Genomic DNA, 21,151 nt, shown 5'->3' on the forward strand with positions numbered 1-21,151 from the left:
GTAGATTTTTTTTTTATGAAATAAGAAAATATAACAATATGAAGCCATCCAAGTACCCAGAAAGTAAAATTCACCATGTCTGGCATCCAATAAAGAAGTAATCAGCCAGTAAAGGAGGATGAAACACAATCATAAAGAAATTTCTTTAGTCCAAAAGATGGCAGAAAAGAGAAAAAGGGAAACAACGAACAGATGGGACAAATAGAAAATAAATAGCAAAATTATAGATTTAAACCTATTTGCCAATAATCACATTAAATAGATATGCCTGAATATGCCAATTAAAAGATAGAGATACTCAGATTGGATAAAGTAGCAAGTGTCAAAAAAATACTTTGCTTATTAGAGATGCACTTCAGCAGTTCCCACTGTGGTACAGTGGATTAAGAATCTGACTGCAGCAGCTTGGGTTATTGCAGAGGTGCAGGTTCAATCCCTGGCCCTGCACCATGTGTAAAAGGATCCAACATTGCCAAAACTGTGGTGTAGGTCTCAGCTGTGGCTTGGATTCAGTCCCTGGCCCAGGAACTTCCATATGCCATAGGTGTGGCCATAAAAAAAATGTACTTCCGAGTTCCCATCATGTCTCAGCAGTAACAAACCCAACTAGTATCCATGAGGACATGGGTTCAATCCCTGGCCTTGCTCAGTGGTTTAAGAATCCAGCATTGCCATGAGCTGTGGTTTAAGTCACAGATGCAGTTCACATCTGGCATTGCTGTAGCTATGGTTTAGTCTGGCAGCTGCAGGTCCAATTTGACCCCTAGCCTGGGAACTCCATATGCCATGGGAGCAGCCCTAAAAAGACAAACAAAAATGCACTTGCAATTATAAAGACACAAATAGGGGAGTTCCCATCGTGGCGCAGTGGTTAACGAATCCGACTAGGAACCATGAGGTTGCGGGTTCGGTCCCTGCCCTTGCTCAGTGGGTTAACGATCCGGCGTTGCCGTGAGCTGTGGTGTAGGTTGCAGACGCGGCTCGGATCCAGCGTTGCTGTGCCTCTGACGTAGGCCAGTGGCTGCAGCTCCGATTCGACCCCTAGCCTGGGAATCTCCATATGCCGCGGGAGCGGCCCAAAGAAATAGCAAAAAGACAAAAAAAATAAAAAAATAAATAAAGACACAAATAGGCTCATCAAAAGAAAAACGATGTGGGGAGTTCCTCTTGTGGTTCAGCAGGCTAAGGACCCAATGTAGTCTCTATGAGGATGCAGATTCAATCCCTGGCCCACTCAGTGGGTTAAGGATGCAGTGTTGCCACAAGGTACAGTGTAGGTTGCAGATGTGGTTTGGATCTCTTGTTGCAGTGGCTTGTGGCATAGGCCTGCAGCTGCAGCTCCAATTCAGCTCCTAGCCTGGGAACCTCTCTATGCTGTGGGTGTACCCATAAAAAGAAAAAAAAATAGAAAAAAAGAAAAAATAGTATCTGTTTCACAATCAAAGTAATTGTCAGAGCAAAAAATATTACCAGCAATAAAAATGGTCATTTCACAATGACAAAAAGGTCAATTCATCAAGAGTATAGAACAATCCTAAACATTTATACACCTAATAACAGAGCTTCAAAATACATAAACCAAAAACTGATTAATTAGCAGTGACAAATAGACATTTATAAAATTATAGTTGAAGATTTCATTATCCCTGTCAGTAATTGATGGAACACTTAGAACAGCAAAGAAGAAACTCACCAGGAAAATTAGATCGTATTTTGGGATGAAAATAAAGATATAAGATAACAAAAACATAAAGTATTCATAGGATGCCACCAAAATCACTAAAGTAGTACCTAGAGGAAATTTTCAGTGCTAAACACCTTTATTAGAAAAGATGAAAGGTCTCCAAGCAATGCTATCAACCTTCCATTTGGGGGTGGGAATGACCCGAACCACACCAAAGTATGAGAAAATAATATAGATCACAGCAGAAATCATTGGAATATAAAATTTTCAAAAAATAATAGGAAAATTTGACGAAAAAGCAAAGCTACTTCTTTGAGAAGATCAATTAAACAGGTAAATCACTAGCCAATAGGAAATAGAAATATGTGCCATCACATATGTTACCAATATTAAAAGAAAGGATAATAAATATGATGAAAACTTTACGCCAGTGAATTCCACAACTTAAAATGGACAAATTCCTTGGAAGAAACATACTACCAAAAGCTTACTCATGGAGAAATAGATAACATGAATGTATTAAAGAAATTTGAATTGGCAGTTTAAAAATTCCAGGATCAAATGGCTTCACTTCCCAAATCATTGTATGAAGCCATTATCCTGATACCAAAACCAGACAGACTTTACTGAACAACAACAAAAACTTAGGAGACATATCCGTTATGAGCATAAACACAAAAGTTCTCTACAAAATTTTGCCATATTGAATCCAACAATATTTCAAAATGGTTAATATACAACTTGGCTAAATTTGGATTATTCCAGGAGTACAAAATGGGTTTAATGTTCAAAAAGCAATCTCTGACACCTGTTCAAAAATAAACTTAAAATGGATTAAAGACCTAAAATTATGACCAGATACTATAAAACTCCTAGAAGAAAGCATAGGCAGAACATTCTTTAACATAAAATGCAGTAAGATTTTTTTTAGATCCATCTCCCAAAGAAATGGAAATAAAAACAAATAAATGGGACCTAATTAAACTTAAAGGTTTTGCACAGTCAAGGAAACCATAAACAAAGTGAAAGACAGCCTATGGACTGCAAGATAATATTTGCAAATGATGTTGCCAACAAGGGATTAATTTCCAGTATATACAAACATCTCATATAGCTTAATATCAAAACAATAACTCATTCCAAAAAGAGGCAGAAGACCTAAATAGACTTTTCTCCAAGGAAATCATACATATGGCCAATAGGTGTATGAAAAGACATTCATTATTGCTAATTATTAGAGAAATGCAAATCAAAACTACAATGAGGTATCACCTCACACCAGTCAGAATGTCTGTCATTAAAAAGTCTACAGGAGTTCCCGTCATGGCACAATGGAAATGAGTATGACTAGGAACCACGAGGTTGTGGGTTCATTCCCTGGCCTAACTCAGTGGGTTAAGGATCCAGCGTTGCTGTGAGCTGTGGTGTAGGTCGCGGTCACGGCTTGGATCTGGCATTGCTGTGTCTCTGGCGTAGGCTGGTAGCAACAGCTCTGATTAGACCATTAGCCTGGGAACCTCCATATGCCGCAGATGTTCCCCCCCCCAAAAAAAAGACGTGAAAGACCAAAAAAAAAAAAAGTCTACAAATAGCAAATACTGGCAAGAGTGTGGAGAAAAGGGGACCCTCCTACATGTTGATGGGAATGTAAATTAGTGCAGCTGCTATAGAGAACTGTATGGAGGCTCCTTCAAAAACTAAAATGGAGTTACGAGATGATCTGGTAATCCTACTCCTGGGCATATGTCTGGAGAAAATTCTTAACTAAAAATGATACACACACTCTAATGTTCAAAGCAGTACTGTTTTCAAAGACCAAGACACAGAAGCAACCTAGATGCCATTGACTGATGAATGGATAAAGAAGGTATGGCGTGTGTGTGCACGTGTATATGTATATACACATACATACAGTGGACTATTACTCAGCCGTAAGAAAAGAATGCAGTAATGCCATCTGTGGCAACATGAATGGACCTAGAGATTATCATATTAAGTGCAGTAAGTCAGAAAAAAATATATCATGATATTACTTGTATGTGGAATCTAAAAAAGTTATATAAATGAACATATTTACAAGACAGAAATAGACAACAAACAGAAATAGCAAACATGGATCAGCACAGTGGGATTGGCAGTGGCTCTACAGTGCCAGGATGCAGGTTTGAGCCCTGGCCCAGCACGGTGGGTTAAAGAATCCAGTGTTGCCACATCCGTGGCACAGGTTGCAACTACAGTTGTATCTGATCCATGGCACAGGAACTCCATATGCCATGGAGGAGCCAAAAAGAAAAAAAAAAAAGAGGAAAGGAATAGCAAACACACTATGGTTTCCAAAAGGGACAGTGGGGAGAGAAGAAGGATAAATTAGGAGTTTTGGATTAATATATACACACTACTATGTATAAAATAAACAACAAAGACCTCTATACTATCTAGCACAAGAAACTATATTCAGTGGCCTGTAATAACCTATAATGGGAAAGAACTGAAGAGAAATATGTATGTATTTATAGGTACATAGGTATGTACATAACTGAATCACTTTGCTGTTATACCTGAAACTAATACAACATTGTAAATGAACTATTCTTCTGTTTTTAAAAATGGTTAAAAATAAACATATATATACCATTAAAAAAACTTTTCAAAAACTGAAGTAGTACATTAAGAGACCTACAGCTAACATCATTCTTAATAGTGAAAGAAAAAGACTTTTTCAATAAAAATGAAATAATAACAAGATAAAGATATTTACTCTCACCTCCTCTATTTAGCATTTTCTAGAGGTTTTAGCCAGTGCAGTAAAACAAGAAAAAGCAATGATAGGTATCCAGATTGGAAAGAAAGATGTAAAAATGTCTTTGTTCACAGATGATATCAATCATCTATTAGACTCTTCTGTAGAATCTACAGAGAAGCTATTAGAACTCACTAGTGAGTTTACATGGAAACTAAACAACATGCTACTAAAAAAAAAAAAAAAACCAATGGGTCAGTGAGGAAATCAAGATGGAAATTAAAAAATACCTCAAATGATAATGAAGACATAACCATTCAAAATCTATGGGATGCCACAAGAGCAGTGCTTAGAGGGAAATTCATAGCGACACTGGTATTCCTCAAAAAAGAAGAAAAATCTCAAATCAACAACTTAACCCACCACCTAAATTAATTAGAAAAGGAACAATGAAAAAAAACCTAAAGTGAGCAGAAGGAAGGAAATCAAAGATCAGAGAGGAAATCAATAAAATAGAGATTCAAAAAACAATACCAAAAAAAAAAAAATCAATAAAACCAAGAGCTGGTTCTTTGAAAAGGTAAATAGAATTGACAGACCTTTGGCCAGACTCACCAAGAAGAAAGAAAAAAACCCAAATAAAATAAATAAAAAGAAGTCACAATAGATAGTGCAGAAATATAAAAACCATAAGAGAATAAATACTATGAACAATCATATGCCAACAAATTTGACAACCTAGAAGAAACGGACAACTTTCTAGACACTTACAGCCTGCCAAAACTAACTCAAGAAGAAATAAACTGAACAGACTGATCACTAGAAATGAAATTGAATATGTCAATAAAAACAATCCCTACAAATAAAAGTCAAGGACCAGATGGCTTCACACACAAATTCTACCAAACCTTCTTAAGGTGTTCCAAAAGGTTGAAGAAGAAGGAACACTACCAAAGACATTCTGTGATGCCACCATCACCCTAATACCAATACCAGACAAAAATAGCACCAAAAAAGAAAACTATAGGCCAACATCTTTTATGAATATACACACGAAAATTCTCAACAAAATTTTAGCCAGCCAAATCCAACAACATTTAAAAAGATCATACACCATGACCAAGTGGGATTCATCTCAGGTTCACAAGGATGGCTCAACATATGCACATCGATCAACATCATACACCACATTAATAAAAGAAAAGTAAAGACCACATGATCATCAGAATAGATGCAGAAAAAGCATTTGACAAAGTCCAATGTCCATTCATGATCAAACTCACCAAAGTGGGTGTTGAGGGAACATACCTTAACATAATCAAAGCTATTTATGACAAACCCACAGCCAATATAATACCCAACAGGGAAAAGCTGAAAGCCTTCCCACTAAAATCTGGAACAAGACAAGGATGCCCACGCTCGCCATGTTCATTCAACATAGTATTGGAAGCCCTAGCCACAGCAATCAGACAAACAAAGAAAAAGTATCCAGATTGGAAGAAAAGAGGTAAAATTGCCACTCGATGCAGATGAGGTGGTACTATACATAGAAAACCCTAAGGACTCCACACAAAAACTATTCGAACTGATCAATGAATTCAGCAAAGTAGCAGGATATAAGATTAACATTCAGAAACCAGTTGCATTTCTGTATACTAACAATGAGATCTTAGAAAAGGAATACAAAAATGCAGTACCTTTTAAGAGTGCACCCCAAAAAAATCAATACCTGGGAATAAACCTGACCAAGGAGGTGAAAGACTTATATGCTGAGAGCTTTAAAACATTCATCAAGGAAACTAAAGAGGATTCAAAGAAACAGAAAGATATTCCGTGCTTCTGGGTTGGAAAAATTACTGTCATTAACATGGCCATACTACCCAAAACAGTCTACAGATTCAATGCAATCCCTATCAAATCTCCCATGACATTTTTCACAGAACTAGAACAATCCAAAAGTTTATATGGAACCACAAAGGACCAGAATTGCCAAAAGTAATCCTGAGGAACAAAAACCAAGCAGGAGGCATACCTCTCTTAGACTTCGCACAATATTACACAGCTACAGTAATCAAGACAGTGTGGTACTGGTACCAAAACAGACATACTGACCAATGGACCATGATGGTGGATGCAGAATTAAACCCAGACACCTGTGGTCAATTATCTTTAGCAAAGGAGATAAGAACATAAAACGGGAAAAAGACAGTCTCTTTCAGCAAGTGGTGCTGGGAGAACTGGACAGCTGCATGCAAATCAGTGAAACTGGAACACACCTCACACCATGCACAAAAATTAACTCAAAATGGCTTGAAGACTTAAACATACGAGAAGATACCATCAAACTCCTAGAAGAGAACATAGGCAAAACATTCTCTGACATCAGCCTTACAGATGTTTTCTCAGATCAGTCTCCCAAAGCAACAGAAATAAAAGCAAAAATAAACCAATGAGACCTAATCAAACTGACAAGGTTTTGCACAGCAAAAGAAACCATTAAAAAAAAAAAAAAAAACCACACACAGAAAGACAATTTATAGAATGGGAGAAAATAGTTGCAAATGATGCAACTGACAAGGGCTTAATCTCTCACATATACAAACAACTTATACAACTCAACAGGAGAAAAGCCAACAAGCCAATGGAAAAATGGGCAAAAGACCTGAATAGACATTTCTCCAAAGATATACAGATGGCCAACAAGCACATGAAAAAATGCTCAACATCACTGATTATTAGAGAAATGCAAATCAAAACTAGTGAGGCACCACCTCACACCTGTCAGATATCCTTCATTAATATGTCCACAAATAACGAATGCTGGAGAGGGCGTGGAGAAAAGGGAATCCTCCTGCACTGTTGGTGGGAATGTAAATTGGTACAGCCACCATGGAGAACAGTATGGAAAACTATATATAGGACTACCATATGACCCAGTGATCCCACTTTTGAGCCTATTTCCAGACAAAAACTTTCCTTGAAAAAGACACATGCACCCGTATGTTCATTGCAGCACTGTTTACAATAGCCAAGACATGGAAGCAACGTAAATGTCCATCAATAGATGATTAGATTAAGAAGATGTGTGTATAGATACACAATGGAATACTACTCAACCATAGAAAGAACAACATATTGCCATTTGCAGAGCAACATGAATGAAACTAGAGACTCTCATCCTGAGTGAAGTAAGTCAGAGAAAGACAAATACCGTACGATATCACTTATATCTGGATTCTAATATACAGCACAAATGAACCTTTCTACAGAAAAGAAAATCAGGGACATGGAGAACAGACTTGTTGTTGCCAAGCGAGAGGGGGGTGTATAGGATGGACTGGGAATTTGGGGTTAGTAAATGCAAACTATTGCCATTGGAGTGAATAAGCAATGAGATCCTGCTGTATAGCACTGGGAACTATATCTAGTCAGTTATGATAGAGCATGATAATGTGAGAAAAATAATGTATATATTTATGTGTGACTGGGTCACCTTGCTGTACAGTAGAAAATTCACAGAACACTGTAAACCAGCTGTAATGGAAAAAAATAAAATAATTAAAAAAAGAAAACTAGTAGTGAGTTTAACAAAATTGCAAGATAGAAGATTAATGTACAAAAAAAATCAATTCATATACTAGCCACAATCAAGTAGATATTTAAGATAGTACCATTTATTATAGTATCAGAAGTATGAAGTATTTAATATATGAGCATATATTTATTTGAAATATAAAGCTGACAAAAATATGGCAGACTTGCACATTGAAAACTAAATTATTAAGAGAAAGTAAAGAAGACTTAAGTAGAGAGATTTACAGTGTTTATTGGTGGGGGGAAAAAAACTCATTAACATGTTCATTTTCCCAAATTTGATCTGTCAATTCATGCAAACCTGATCAAAAAGAACAGTGTTGGAGAGTAACATTACCTAATTTCGAAATTTAGTTTCAACCTAGAGTAATGAAAACAGTGTTGTATTAGAGTCAAGATTAAAGTAAAACAGAGGATCTACAAATAGGGCTAAACTTATGGAATACCAGTTTTTAAGTAAGATGGAAAGGGTAGTTTTTCAGCAAATAGTGTTTGAACAACTAGATATCCATAAATAGAAGGAATACTTCAGCCTGTAATTCACATTATATACAAAAAAATGAACTCAAAGTTGCTCATAGACCTAAGTGAAAAGCCTAAAACTGTAAAAGTTCTAGAAGGAAGCATCAAAGAAAATCTTTTTGATGTTGGATTAGGAAACTTTTTTTTTTTTTTTCTTTTCTAGGGCCACACCCGTGGCACATGGATGTTCCCAGGCTAGGGGTCAGTCTAACCAGAGCTGTAGCTGCCAGCCTACGCCAGACCACAGCAACTCGGGATCCGAGCCCCGTCTGCGACCTACACCACAGCTCACGGCAATGCCGGATCCTTAACCCACTGAGTGAGGCCCAGGGATCGAACTCACAACCTCATGGTTCCTATTCGGATTCGTTAACCACTGCACCATGACGAGAACTACCAAGGAAAATATTTCTTATATATCCTGTCCTTGACAAAAAGCAGTCCATGAAAGAACAAATTGATAAATTGGCTTTTATAAAACTTAAAACTTAAGTGCTGTTCAGAAGGCACTGTTAAGAGAAACATCAATCAAGATGGTGGAATAGGAGGACCTAGAACTTACTTCTCCCCATGAACCTATCAAAAGTTCATTTACATGTGGACTAATTCTTACTGAAACTAATTGAAATCTGACACAAGGACTCCTGTACAACCAAGTCTGTAAGAAAAATTCCGACATAATCAGACAAGAAGGGAAGAAAAGTGATCAGTTTGAGACCTTTTCCTCTAGGAGGGGGCTCAGAGAAAAAGCTTGAGTGTCCCAGTTCTAGGTTCCTACACGGGGAAGTTGAACCTCTCCCTTGGCTGGTTGGAGACTGCTGGGAAGCCTGGAATACACTAGTGAGGAACACATTTGTGCTGGCCTGCCCCCAAGGTAGGACAGAGAGGGTGGTTTAAAGACTTTAATACCTGTCAGGTTTCCCATGACTGCCTTAGCACATTCCCTAGCCCAAAGTGAGTGAATGCTCTAGCCTCATGTACTCGATGCTGCAACATGGCACAGGACCTAGAGCTGCCACAACTGGGGAGAAAATTTGGTCATGGGTTTACAGAGGTTCCCAGGACAGAGCTTAGATGTGGCAACAGCAACCATTGTTGGCTCAGGCAGCACATGAGAAGCAGCCCAGAACTCTAGCAGCTGCCCTACCATAGCTTTATGCCCTGACTTATGCCAAGAATCTATGTGCCCTGCAGTGCAACCCCACAGCTGGGCAGGGGTAGCTAGGGGCAGTGAGCAACTGTGATAGACAAAGGGACTTGCAGCCAAGGCTATGTCTGAGCATAATGAGAAAAACAGTGGCAGGCACCTGCATAGGCAGTGCGTGGAAGACAGTTCAGATCTCTGCAGTAACCATGAGTTGAGATCCCACACAGGCACGCCTTTGCTTCAGTACTCCTCCACTCTGAGGCTGGGAAAGGAGAAAACTCACATTTAATCCAGTGGTGATGGCCACTGAGCAAAGAGGTGGAGCCCCACCTTACACCTGACTTTACTGCACCCCTCTGTCTCCAGCCTTAGTCCCTACCAAGGTCATAGCTGCTGGCACATACTGAGGAAAGATGTGACTTCCATCCTTGTCAGATCCATCTCTCCCACCAAAAGCATAGAGCACATTCTGGAGAGGGATGCTCCCATATAAGAACACCACTTCAGGACCACAATAAGTAGCTGTTCCACCTAAATTCATAGGGGCAAAGAAAGTTAAGCAAAATGAAAAGGAAGAGGAAGTGCTCTCAATTGAATGAGTTAGAGAAAACCCTTTAAAAAGAAAAAGAAAAAAGAAAAATAAGCAATTTAACTATTTCAAAAACATTGGTAAAAAAATTTTGTAATTGAATTAAGGAAAAGGATAGATGAACACAGTGGAAATTTTAACAAGGAACTTGAAAATATCAAAAAGACCCAGTCAGAAATGAATTCAGTAACTTAAATAAACACACTAGAAGGAATGAACTGCAGATTAAGTGATACAGAAGAACACATAACTGATCTAAAAGATAAAATAGTGGAAACACCCAATCAGATGAGCAAAACAAACAAATTTTAAAAAATGAAAATAGTATAAGAGATCTCTGGGGTAACATTAATTATACCAACATTTGCCTTATAGGAATCCCAAGGGAAAAGAGAGAGAGGAGGGGATCAAAAATGTATTTGAGAACATCATGGCTGAAAACTTCCCAAACCTGAGGAAGAAAACATATCTAGGTACAGAAAGTACAGAGGATCCCAAAGAAGTTGAACCCAAATAGACCCATACCAAGACATACCATAACTGAAATGGCAAAAGTTAAAGATAGGATTTAAAGGCAGCAAGAGAAAAACAGAGAGTCATATACAAGGGAATCCCCATAAGGCTATCAGCTGATTTCTTTGCAGAAACTTTGCAGGCCAGAAAGGAATGGCATGATATATTCAAAGTGCTAAAAGGGAAAAGCCTGCAACTTATGATATCCAGCAAAACTATCATTTAGAGTAGATGGAAAGATAAAGAACTTCCAGATTAGCAAAAAATAAAGAAGTTCATCAATACTAAATGTACCTTTAAAAAAATATTAAAGGGTCTTCACCAAGTGGAAAAGAAGGATATAGAGGAAAGGGAAATCACATTAGGAAAGTCAAATATATATTAAAGAAGGAGGATCAACCACTTAAGCCAGCCTGAAGGTTAAAAGACAAAATTGTGAAAGCAACAGTAACTGCAATGAACAATTAAAGAATTGTGAAGATGTAAAATATAACATCAGAAACACAAATGTATAGGAGAGGAGTTAAAAAATATACATCTTTTAGAATGTGAACTTAAATGACTACCAGTTTAAGTAGATGTAGGTCAGTACACATCAATACTATGGTAACCATAAATAAAAGACTTAAAATAGATATACAGAAATTAAAAAGAGAAGAGCAGAAGCTTAACACTAAAATTTCATCAAACCACAAAAGAAGAAAAAAAGAAAAAAACAGAGAAGAACTATGAAAACAACTAGAAAACAAGTATAAAATGGCAGTAAGTACATGCCTAGCTATAATCACTTTAAATGCCAGTGGACCAAATGTTCCAATCAAAAGACATAGGATGGTTCATTGGATGAAAAATAAGACCCATCTAGATGCTGCCTATGAGGGACTTTAAAGACAAACACAGAATGAAAGTGAGGGAATATGGAAAAAGATATTTCATGCAAACGACAAGAAAATGAGGGTAGCAGTATTCGTATCAGACAAAATTTAACAAAGTCTATAACAAAGGACAAAGAAGGACATTATATAATGATAAAGGGATCAATACAAGAAGAGGAGTTAAATTTATTTTTTTATTATTGATTAGTTTCTTCCTTCTCATACTTCTTTTTTTAATGATTTTTATTTTTTTCCATTATAGCTGGTTAAGAGTTACATTTATTAACATATATACATCTAACACAACAGCACCTAAAAAGCAAATACTGGCAAACATAAAGAGAGAAATTGACAAGAATAAAATACTATTAGAGGAACACCCCACTGACATCAATGTGCAGGTCATCCAGACAGGAAACTAGTAAGATAACAGTGGTCATGAATGACACAGTGGACCACTTGGACTCAATATAAGCAGGATATTATATCCAAAACCAGCAAGATAGATGTTGTTTTCAAGGTACATAGAGTGTTCTCTAGGATAGGTCACATGTTAGGCAAAAAATAAGTCTCAACAAATTTAAGAGTATAGAAATTATAACAAGCATTTTTTTCTGACCACAATATATGAAACTAGAAATCAGTTACAGGAAGAAAAATGAGAAAAGAACAAACAAGGAGAGACTAAACAACATACTGGTTAAAAACCAATGGGTCAATTAAAAAATCCAAGAGGAAGTCAGAGAACTCTTTGAGAAAAATGGAAATGGAAAACTCAACTGCAAAAGCAGTTCAAAGAAGGAAGTTTTTAGCAACACAGACCTTCCTTTAGAAAAATCTCAAAAAAACCAACCTAGTGTACCACCTAAAAGAATTAGAGAAGAAAGAACAAAGCCCAGAGTCAGCAGAAGGAAGGAAATGATAAAGATCAGAGAGGAAGGAAGTAAAATAGAGACCAAAAAATAATGGAAAAGATCAGTGAGACCAAGAGCTGGTTCTATGAAAAGACAAAACTTATAAACCTGTAGTCAGGCTCACCAAGAAAAAAAGAACCCAAATTAACAAAATAAGAGAAGTAACACTCAATACCATAGAGATACCAAAAAAAAAAAAAAAATCATGAGAATACTATGAATAATTATACACTGACATATTGGACAATCTAAAAGAAATGGATAAATTTCTAGAAATATACAGCCTGCCAAGGCTGAATCAAGCAGAAACACAATCTGAACAGTGTGATTACTGGTAACTAAATTGAATTTGTAATTTAAAAAAAAAATCCATCAGACAAAAGCCTAGAAATGGAGAGCTTCACAGAGGATTTCAACCAAACATACAAAGAATAACTAATACCTTTCCTCTTCCAACTAGCTAAAATACTGAAAAAGACAGAATACTCCCAATTTCATTCTACAAGGCCACCATTACCCCGATACCAAAAATAGAGACACTACAAAGAAGAAAATTACAAGCCAGTATCTTTGACGAATATAGATACATAAATTCTCAACAAAGTATTAGATAACTGAATTCAGCAATATGTTAAAAGATCATATACTGTCATCAAGTGGGATTTATTCTAGGAATGCACAGATATTTCATTATTTGCAGGTTAATGTGATGCACACCACATTAATAAAACAATAAGTCACATGATCATCTCAATAGACACAGAAAAAGTATTCAACATCCATTTATGATAAAAACTCTCACCACTTATGTTTATCATAATATTGCTAGTCCTAGACACACAGTCTTGCAAAAAAAAAAAAAAAGAAAGAAAAGAAATGCATCTAAGTTGGAAGGGAAGAAGTAAAACTGTCACTCTTGCAGATGACATGTTACTTTATACAGAAAACCCTGAAGTCTCCACCACCAAACTATTAGAACTAAAAAAATGAATTTAGTAAATTTGCCAGGATACATGGTTAGTATATATAGACATCTTTTGTTTTCCTATACACTAATAATGAACTTCCAGAAAGAGAAATCTCACTTAAAATCTTTGTTAAAAGAATCTGACTACCCAAAGAAATCTACAGATTTAATGCAATTCCTATCAAAACACCCATGACATTTTTCACAGAACTAGAGCAATTAATCCTCAAATTCACATGAAATCACATAAGATCACAAATTGCCAAAATAATCTTGAGGGGGGAAAAAAAATTGGAGGTATAACCCTATCCGGCTTTGGATTATATTACAGAGCTACATAGTAGCATGGTACTGGCACAAAAACAGAGACATAGATCAATGGAATGGAAGAGAGAGCCCAGAAATAACCCACACACACATGGTCAATTAATGTATGACAAGAGAGGCGAGAATTATACAACAGAGAAAAGATATTTTGTTCAAGAAGTGGTGCTGGGAAAAACTGGACAGCTCCATGTAAAACAATGAGATTAAAGATTGCCTCACACTATTGACAAAAAACAAACTCAAAGTAGATAAAGACCTGAATGTACACCCTGAAACTAGAAAACTCCTGGACAAGAACATAAGCAGAATGCTTTTTGATATAAATCGTAGCAATTTTTTTTTTTAGATTCGTCTAAGGCAAAAGAAATAAAAGCAATTATAAGCAAATGGGGCCTAATCAAACTCAAAAGTTTTTGCACAGCTAAGAAACCATTGGCAATAGGAAAAGAAAACCTATAGAATGGGAGAAAATATTTGCAAGAGATATGACTGATAAGGGTTTAACATCCAAAACGTAAATAACTCATATAATGCAATATCAAAAGAAAAAAAAAATACACACACCAAAAAAGTTTAAAAATGGGCCAAAGAGCTAGACATTTTTTTGAAGAAGACATAAAGATGGCCAACAGGCACATGAAAATGTGCGTGATATTGATAATCAGAGAAATGCAAATCAAAGTAACAATGAAATATCACCTTATACTTTTGGCTATCATCAAAAAGCCTACAAATAACACATGTTGGAGAGGATATGGAGAAAAGGGACCCTGTCTACACTGTTGGTGGGAATGTAAACTGGTGAAGCTACTAAGGGAAATAATACAGAGGTTCCTCAAAAAACTAAAAATAAAAAAACTCTATGATCCAGTGATTCCACTTCTGAGTATATATTTGAAGAAAATGAAAACACTAATTTGAAAAGATAGTTGTACCCCAGTATTCATAACAGCATTATTTATAATAGCCAAGATATGGAAGCAACCTAAGTATCTATCATTAGATGGATGGATCAAGCTATAATACACATGCACACATGCAGGAGTATTACTTTGCCATAAAAAAGAAATGAAATTTCTGCCTTTTTGCAGCAATTTGGATGGAAATAGAGAATATTATGCTTAGTAAAATAAGTCAGAGAAAGACAAATAATGTACAGTATCACTTATATGTAGAATCTAAAAGATGAAATAAGTGAATATATGTGGTAAAACAGAAACAAACTCACAGATACAGAAAACAAACTAGTGGTTACCAGTGGGGAGAGAGAAGAAGGGCAAGATAGGAGTATGTGATTTAAGAGATACAAACTACTATGTATAAAATTGATAAGCAACAAGGATATATTGTACAGCACTGAGGAATGAATATAGCTATTATTTTGTGATCACTTTTAATGGAGTATAATCTACAAAAATATTGAATCACTGTGCTCTATACCTGAAACTAATATTGTAAAATATCAACCATACTTCAGTAAAAAAAGAAAAAGACATTGTTTAGAGAAAGAGAAGACAAGTGATAATCAGAGAGATATTTTCAGGTCATATATCTGATTAAAGACTTGTATCCAGAATAAAGAACTCTCAAAATTCAATAAGAATATAGGTTTTTAAATTTTAAAAGAATTCTATTTTTAATTCAGCAAAAGATTTTAATAGCTATTTCACCAGAGAAGATACTGAGATGGTAAATAAGTACATGTAAAAAAAAGGTAAATATCACCACTCATTAGGGAAATCCAAATTAAAACTTCAGTATACTACTACACATCTATGGCTGTGATTAATTTAAAAGTCTGGTTATTCCAAGTGTTGTTGAGGATTTGGAGGAACGGGAAATCCCATAAACTCCTGGTGGCAATGTAAACCTTCAATAAGTGCTTTTGAAACTAGTTGTGGAGTTTCTTTAAAAGTTAAATATGCATATACTACATGATCCAGCCACCCCTTTCTTCAATATTTACCTAAGACAAATGAAAGCATGTCCATTCAAAGACAAACAGGAGTGCTCATTCATAGCAGCATTATGTGTTAACAGCCAAAAACTAGAAACAACCAAACTACCTATTAAAGGTATATGGATAAACAAACAATGATATATCCTTGATATAGTAGGATATATATCAGTGCTAAAAAGGAATGAATGATCAGTACATGAAAAAAGATGAATCTCAAAATAATTGTACTGTATAAAAGAAGCCAGGCAAAATAAGAGTATAATATTCTGTATTATTCCATTTATGTAAACATTCTGGAAAATACACACTATATATAGTAGTAGAAATCACATCAGTGATTGCCTAGTGGAAAGGAAAGAACAGAAAGGGTATAAGGAAAGGATTATTTAAGGGGCACAAAAAAACTTAATTCAGTTAGAGTAGTAATTATAGTGGTGATTTCATGAGTGTATAAATGTTAAAACTTACCCAAACTGTACATTTTAATTCTGTTTGTGTGTCAGTTATATTTCAGTTATACGTCAATGAAAAAAAAAAAGGAGCAAAAGGTAGAAGAAAAACAATCTTTTTTCTTATAACAGAATTGTGTTTCCCTATCTATTAGGGACGGTGATCTGGACTATCACCGTCCCTATACATAGTCCAGATCGGTATGTGACCAGTTGTCTACATACTAACAAGGATGAGAGACTAAGGTATTAGCTCATATCTTTGATAATTAACTATTGTTATATGTAAGGGTAACTAATTTATCTAATTTTAAACTGCTTTCTTATTCTAGATTATTTCCATTGAGTTTTAATCAGCAAATTATACAGTGCTGTTTATTCCTTTACTTGTAGTGTATCTCAGTCATTTGACTTAGTTAATAAATTTAATATACAATATGGTTCAAGAGATTAACTTTTAATAGGATAAATGTATTACTAAAATTACTTTTGAGATGATAAAGTTAATGGTTGAAAAGATGTTTTTCATGACCTTAAAAATTTTGGTATTTTGCTCGAGTTCCCATTGTGGCACAGCAAAAACCAATATGACTAGTATCCCTGAGGATGCAGGTTCAATCCCTGGCCTCACTCAGTGGGTTGGCAATCTGGCAGTGCTGTAAATTGTGGTGTAGGTTGCAGAGGCTGCTAGGATACCACATTGCTGTGGCTGTGGTGTACACCGGCAGTAGCCCGGATTCAACCCTTAGCCTGGATACTTCCATATACCTCATCTGTGGCCCTAAAAAGCCCCCCCCCAAAAAAAAAAAATTTGGTATTTTGCTTTTGCAGATCTTTAATGCTACTTTCACTATCCTCTTGTACATCTTTGTTTCATCTTTATTTCATGGTATTTCTTGTTTATTTTTAATGTTAGCCTGGTTTTGGTAACTATAAATATTTAAATGAATATAAATATGATTATGTTTACAAACAAATCGTCTTGTAAGCTCTTATCCACATTAAATTTCAAATAAACTTACTATTTTAAAAATATATGCTTAAAAATTACTTCTAATTTTTAATTAATTTTTACACAAAAAGATATTTTTAAATGAATACTAGAAAGACTCTAGGCTTAATTATGCTTTGAGATTTTTCTGAGTAAGAGTTTTGGTTGACTAAGTCTGTGCCAATAGAATAATTTAAAAGGGAAAGATACACTATTAAAGTTTGAATTATATAGAAATGCTCTGAAATAGTGTGGTTTAAAATCTATGTAATTAGGTATAGATAATCTTAAAATTCTTAATATAACTTATTTTTCCCTTTCTGCAGAGTGTATATAAATGTGACTTCCTGAACTTGCAGCTTCAGCAACCACTCCAGCTTGCTCAAGATGCTATAGATGCCTTTTTGAAGCAGCTAAAAAATCCTATTGATATTCTTCCTGGAGAACTTTTCCATGTGGTTGTTTTCTCTCTCCTTCTTTCTTATTTTCCGTCACCTTACCAGCGATGGATTTGTTGCAAGAAAGCCCATGAACTGTTAGTGTTAAATGGTTTATTGCTCATCATCACACCTGATTCCTCCCATCAGAACCGTCATGCTATGATGATGAAAAGCTGGAAGATTGCTATCGAGTCCCTGGGCTTTAAACGTTTCAAGTATTCAAAATTTTCACATATGCATCTGATGGCATTTAGAAAAACCTCCCTAAAAACCACAAGTGACTTGGTTAGTAGGAACTACCCAGGATGCTATACATTCCTCAAGATTTCAACAGTATAGAAGATGAGGAATATTCTAACCCTTCCTGCTACGTTCGATCAGATATAGAAGATGAACAACTAGCATATGGTTTCACAGAGCTCCCTGATGCTCCATATGACTCAGATTCTGGAGAAAGTCAAGCCAGCTCTATTCCTTTCTATGAGCTAGAAGATCCCATATTACTTTTAAGTTAGTATAAAAGCAAAAGGCTCTTTCAGTCCAGACTCCTAAACTTAATTGCTTACACTAATCAGAAATACTAACATGAACTCAGTACTTAAAACCTGGTTTGCATAGAGGAAATGCAAAGGTTTACAGAGTTTGCTATTTTTTTCTACTTCTGGATTTTAAAATTTATTCTTATATAGAAAGCTTAAAGTTTCATGCAGAGTGATTCCTGTCATAGCAGAAACCACTGTTACTTTAGCATTTAGCACTAAGATATCATAGAAAGGTACATTTTTCTCTCTAGTGCTATTGTGAAAAATGAAGCATAATTTGCTATGTATTTTTCCTATTTTCATCTTTTCAGTGTTGACTTCAAACCATTGCCATGAGAAACTAAGACATGTAGAAAGCTGTAGTTGCACTTTGATGACTCACAAGTTAAATGTGACACAGAGATAGAATGGTTTAGTAGTTTTGTGATGCACTTATCTTACTCTTTTTTCTAACGTGTTACTTGTTACAGAAAGCCATTTTGACTCAGTTTTGTCTTGATCCAATATTCCCTGAACTTTTTGTAATTGATAATTCTTATTCTTTCTTTCTTGCTCATTTTGCAGCATCAGACATGGGGGAGAGAGTTCCCCCAAAGTATGTATTCCAGTTGATTAGCACAGTAGAGTAAACAGCATTGCCAAAATAGAGTTTTCATATCTTTCTTTTTGACTTGAGCCTTGTTGTTAAATGCATTTAACTATGAAAATTCACTTTTACCTTTTTTAAATTTAGGTTTCATGTACAAAAATTTTCTATTTAAGCAAGGAACAATGTAATACTCAATACTGACCTGAAACACCTTTGTGAAAGGGTTTGCACTTGTAAGAGAGCTTATATTCTACCTAGACCAACCTTAATAAGGTCCTCACCTTTCCATTAAGGAGGGTGCTGCACTACAAGTCTGGAATTATATTAAAAAATTTAAATTAACCTGCGAGTAATCTCATAAAATGGTTTTGACCTTTCGGTATTCTAATTTCTATCTAAATCCTAGCAGAAAATTTCTTTGAATATATAAACCATTAGTTGGCTGTGGGAGTTTTCCCTTTCCACATTGATAAATGCCTTTCTGTGTTTCTGAATCAGAAGCAAATGATAACGGAGAAATATGTCCAACAAGACAAGATTAGTTTAAATGGCTAAGAACATCTAGTCCACATTGTCTTGTCAGCCAGCAATTGTCATGTAAACTATCATTTTTAAGAGTGCCACTGTGTGGATTTTTTTTTTCAAGTGGTTATTACATTAAAATTACCTCATACTGAGGTTTTTGCACTGAAATATCACAGTTTCAGATTTCATGGTTAATGTTATGTATGTGTGTTTTTAAAGAAAACTTGCATTTTCAATAGTTGATCCTAAATTCATAAACTGCACTTCTTTACCCTGGTAAAAGTGTTTTTGTGATTATTGTGAATTGCTGTAGTTAACTTTGAATGTCAAACTTTATTTAGAAATACAAAATTTACCCTTTAAGATATAAATGGTGAGTGTGTGTACCCGATATTTCAAATTAAATTTCACATTCTAAATTTAAGTAACAAGATTGTAATTAACCTAAAAGTCAGTTGAGTAAATGCAATAAATATTGGTTGCTCATATATGCCAGAAGTAACTTGAAGTTTTTCATTTACTTTCACTAGCACAAGATTCCTTAATTAATTAGGGAATAATTATGACTTCCTTTCCAATTAAGCACTACAGGTCAAGTATTGTAGCTCCCCCAAAAGAAGGCGGGGGGAGAAGTCGTCGGGGAGTGTTCAAGTTAATACAGAAATACGTGTTGCTAGTACCTCCATTACCATAGAGTTTGTTCCCTGTGATTCGGGTAAATAATATCTCAAGGGCAAAGAAAACAAATACCAAACAAAAGCGCTTTGAAAGTAAATGAAAACAGTTCTTTTGACAGGCCGGTGTGAGTTTATGACCTTGGAGTTAGCCTTTGTGTTACAGCTAAAATGTTGGTGCTATAAATTCTTCTGATTGTTTACAGATGTTGATTCTGCTTATGCTCCAAAGTGTGCATGATGTATTTTAAGTAGTACTTTAAAGAAAAAAATCTCTTTATAAAATCTGTAATCCCACTTAGTATAAATTTGTTTGGATTTATATATCTCATTTGTTACTGGAAATTCATCTTCTTTGAAATTAGGTTGGCGCAGAATTTAATATGTATTCCACCAAAGCCAATTTGAAATATAAATGTTAAAATATAAGTAGTCATGTGACTTGGTGCCAGATTATATATGTAATGACAAGAGAAGTTAACAGAGCTTTCTAATACTGTATGGGTACTCTTAAGAATGATTTTGTTTGGATATAAAGATGTTAAGGGGCCTCCTGTCACATTCACAACAGTATTCTCCAAAATAATTCGATGCTTCAAAAACAAATGATCATCTGCTTGTATTCTTTGGGATTATGATTAGATCAAGTGGTTTATATCATAGTTGCCAAGTGGTGGGAGGTGGCTTACCTGAAAATGTATGTTTGTGTTTGTTGTATTTTTTCACATTTTGTGAACAAAGCACATTTATTAAAAATTTTAAATTTTCTAATATTCGTTGTCTGTTACTTATGAAGAGAAAGTTTTGTGGTATGTGACCTACCTTGCTAAATGATTTCAAAATTGGGAAGCAATTGAAAACATAAATGACTTAGAATAGTCCATTCCCTTAAATTCATCCACTAAGATCCAGAGAGCTCAAGAAACTTCCCCATTGTCCTGGTTCACCAGTAAATAGAGTGACAACAGCCACCATAAATTCTAGTTCATTATATGTCAACCATATCATCTTCTACTTTGCTTGAAAGTTAATTATATCTGAGATCATTTACCTAAGTATGTCAGTTATCTTTAGGGCAGCAGATGGCTTTCTCATGATGTGAAAGAGTT

The 21,151-nt window shown here is 35.3% G+C and overlaps 1 protein-coding gene across 1 annotated transcript in view; it reads left to right on the forward strand.

The window, feature by feature from the left end:
- The window catches only part of BMT2 (base methyltransferase of 25S rRNA 2 homolog), a 103,334-nt gene extending 82,522 nt beyond the window's left edge, over positions 1-20,812 (forward strand). The window contains 2 exon segments of the mRNA XM_047763392.1: positions 17,599-18,016; positions 18,019-20,812. Coding sequence (XP_047619348.1) covers positions 17,599-18,016; positions 18,019-18,227 — 627 coding nt within the window. The 3' untranslated portion in view covers positions 18,228-20,812.
- The last annotated feature ends 339 nt before the right edge of the window (positions 20,813-21,151 follow it).

The sequence above is a fragment of the Phacochoerus africanus genome, chromosome 16 (assembly GCF_016906955.1).
Source record: "Phacochoerus africanus isolate WHEZ1 chromosome 16, ROS_Pafr_v1, whole genome shotgun sequence".
NCBI lineage: Eukaryota > Metazoa > Chordata > Mammalia > Artiodactyla > Suidae > Phacochoerus > Phacochoerus africanus.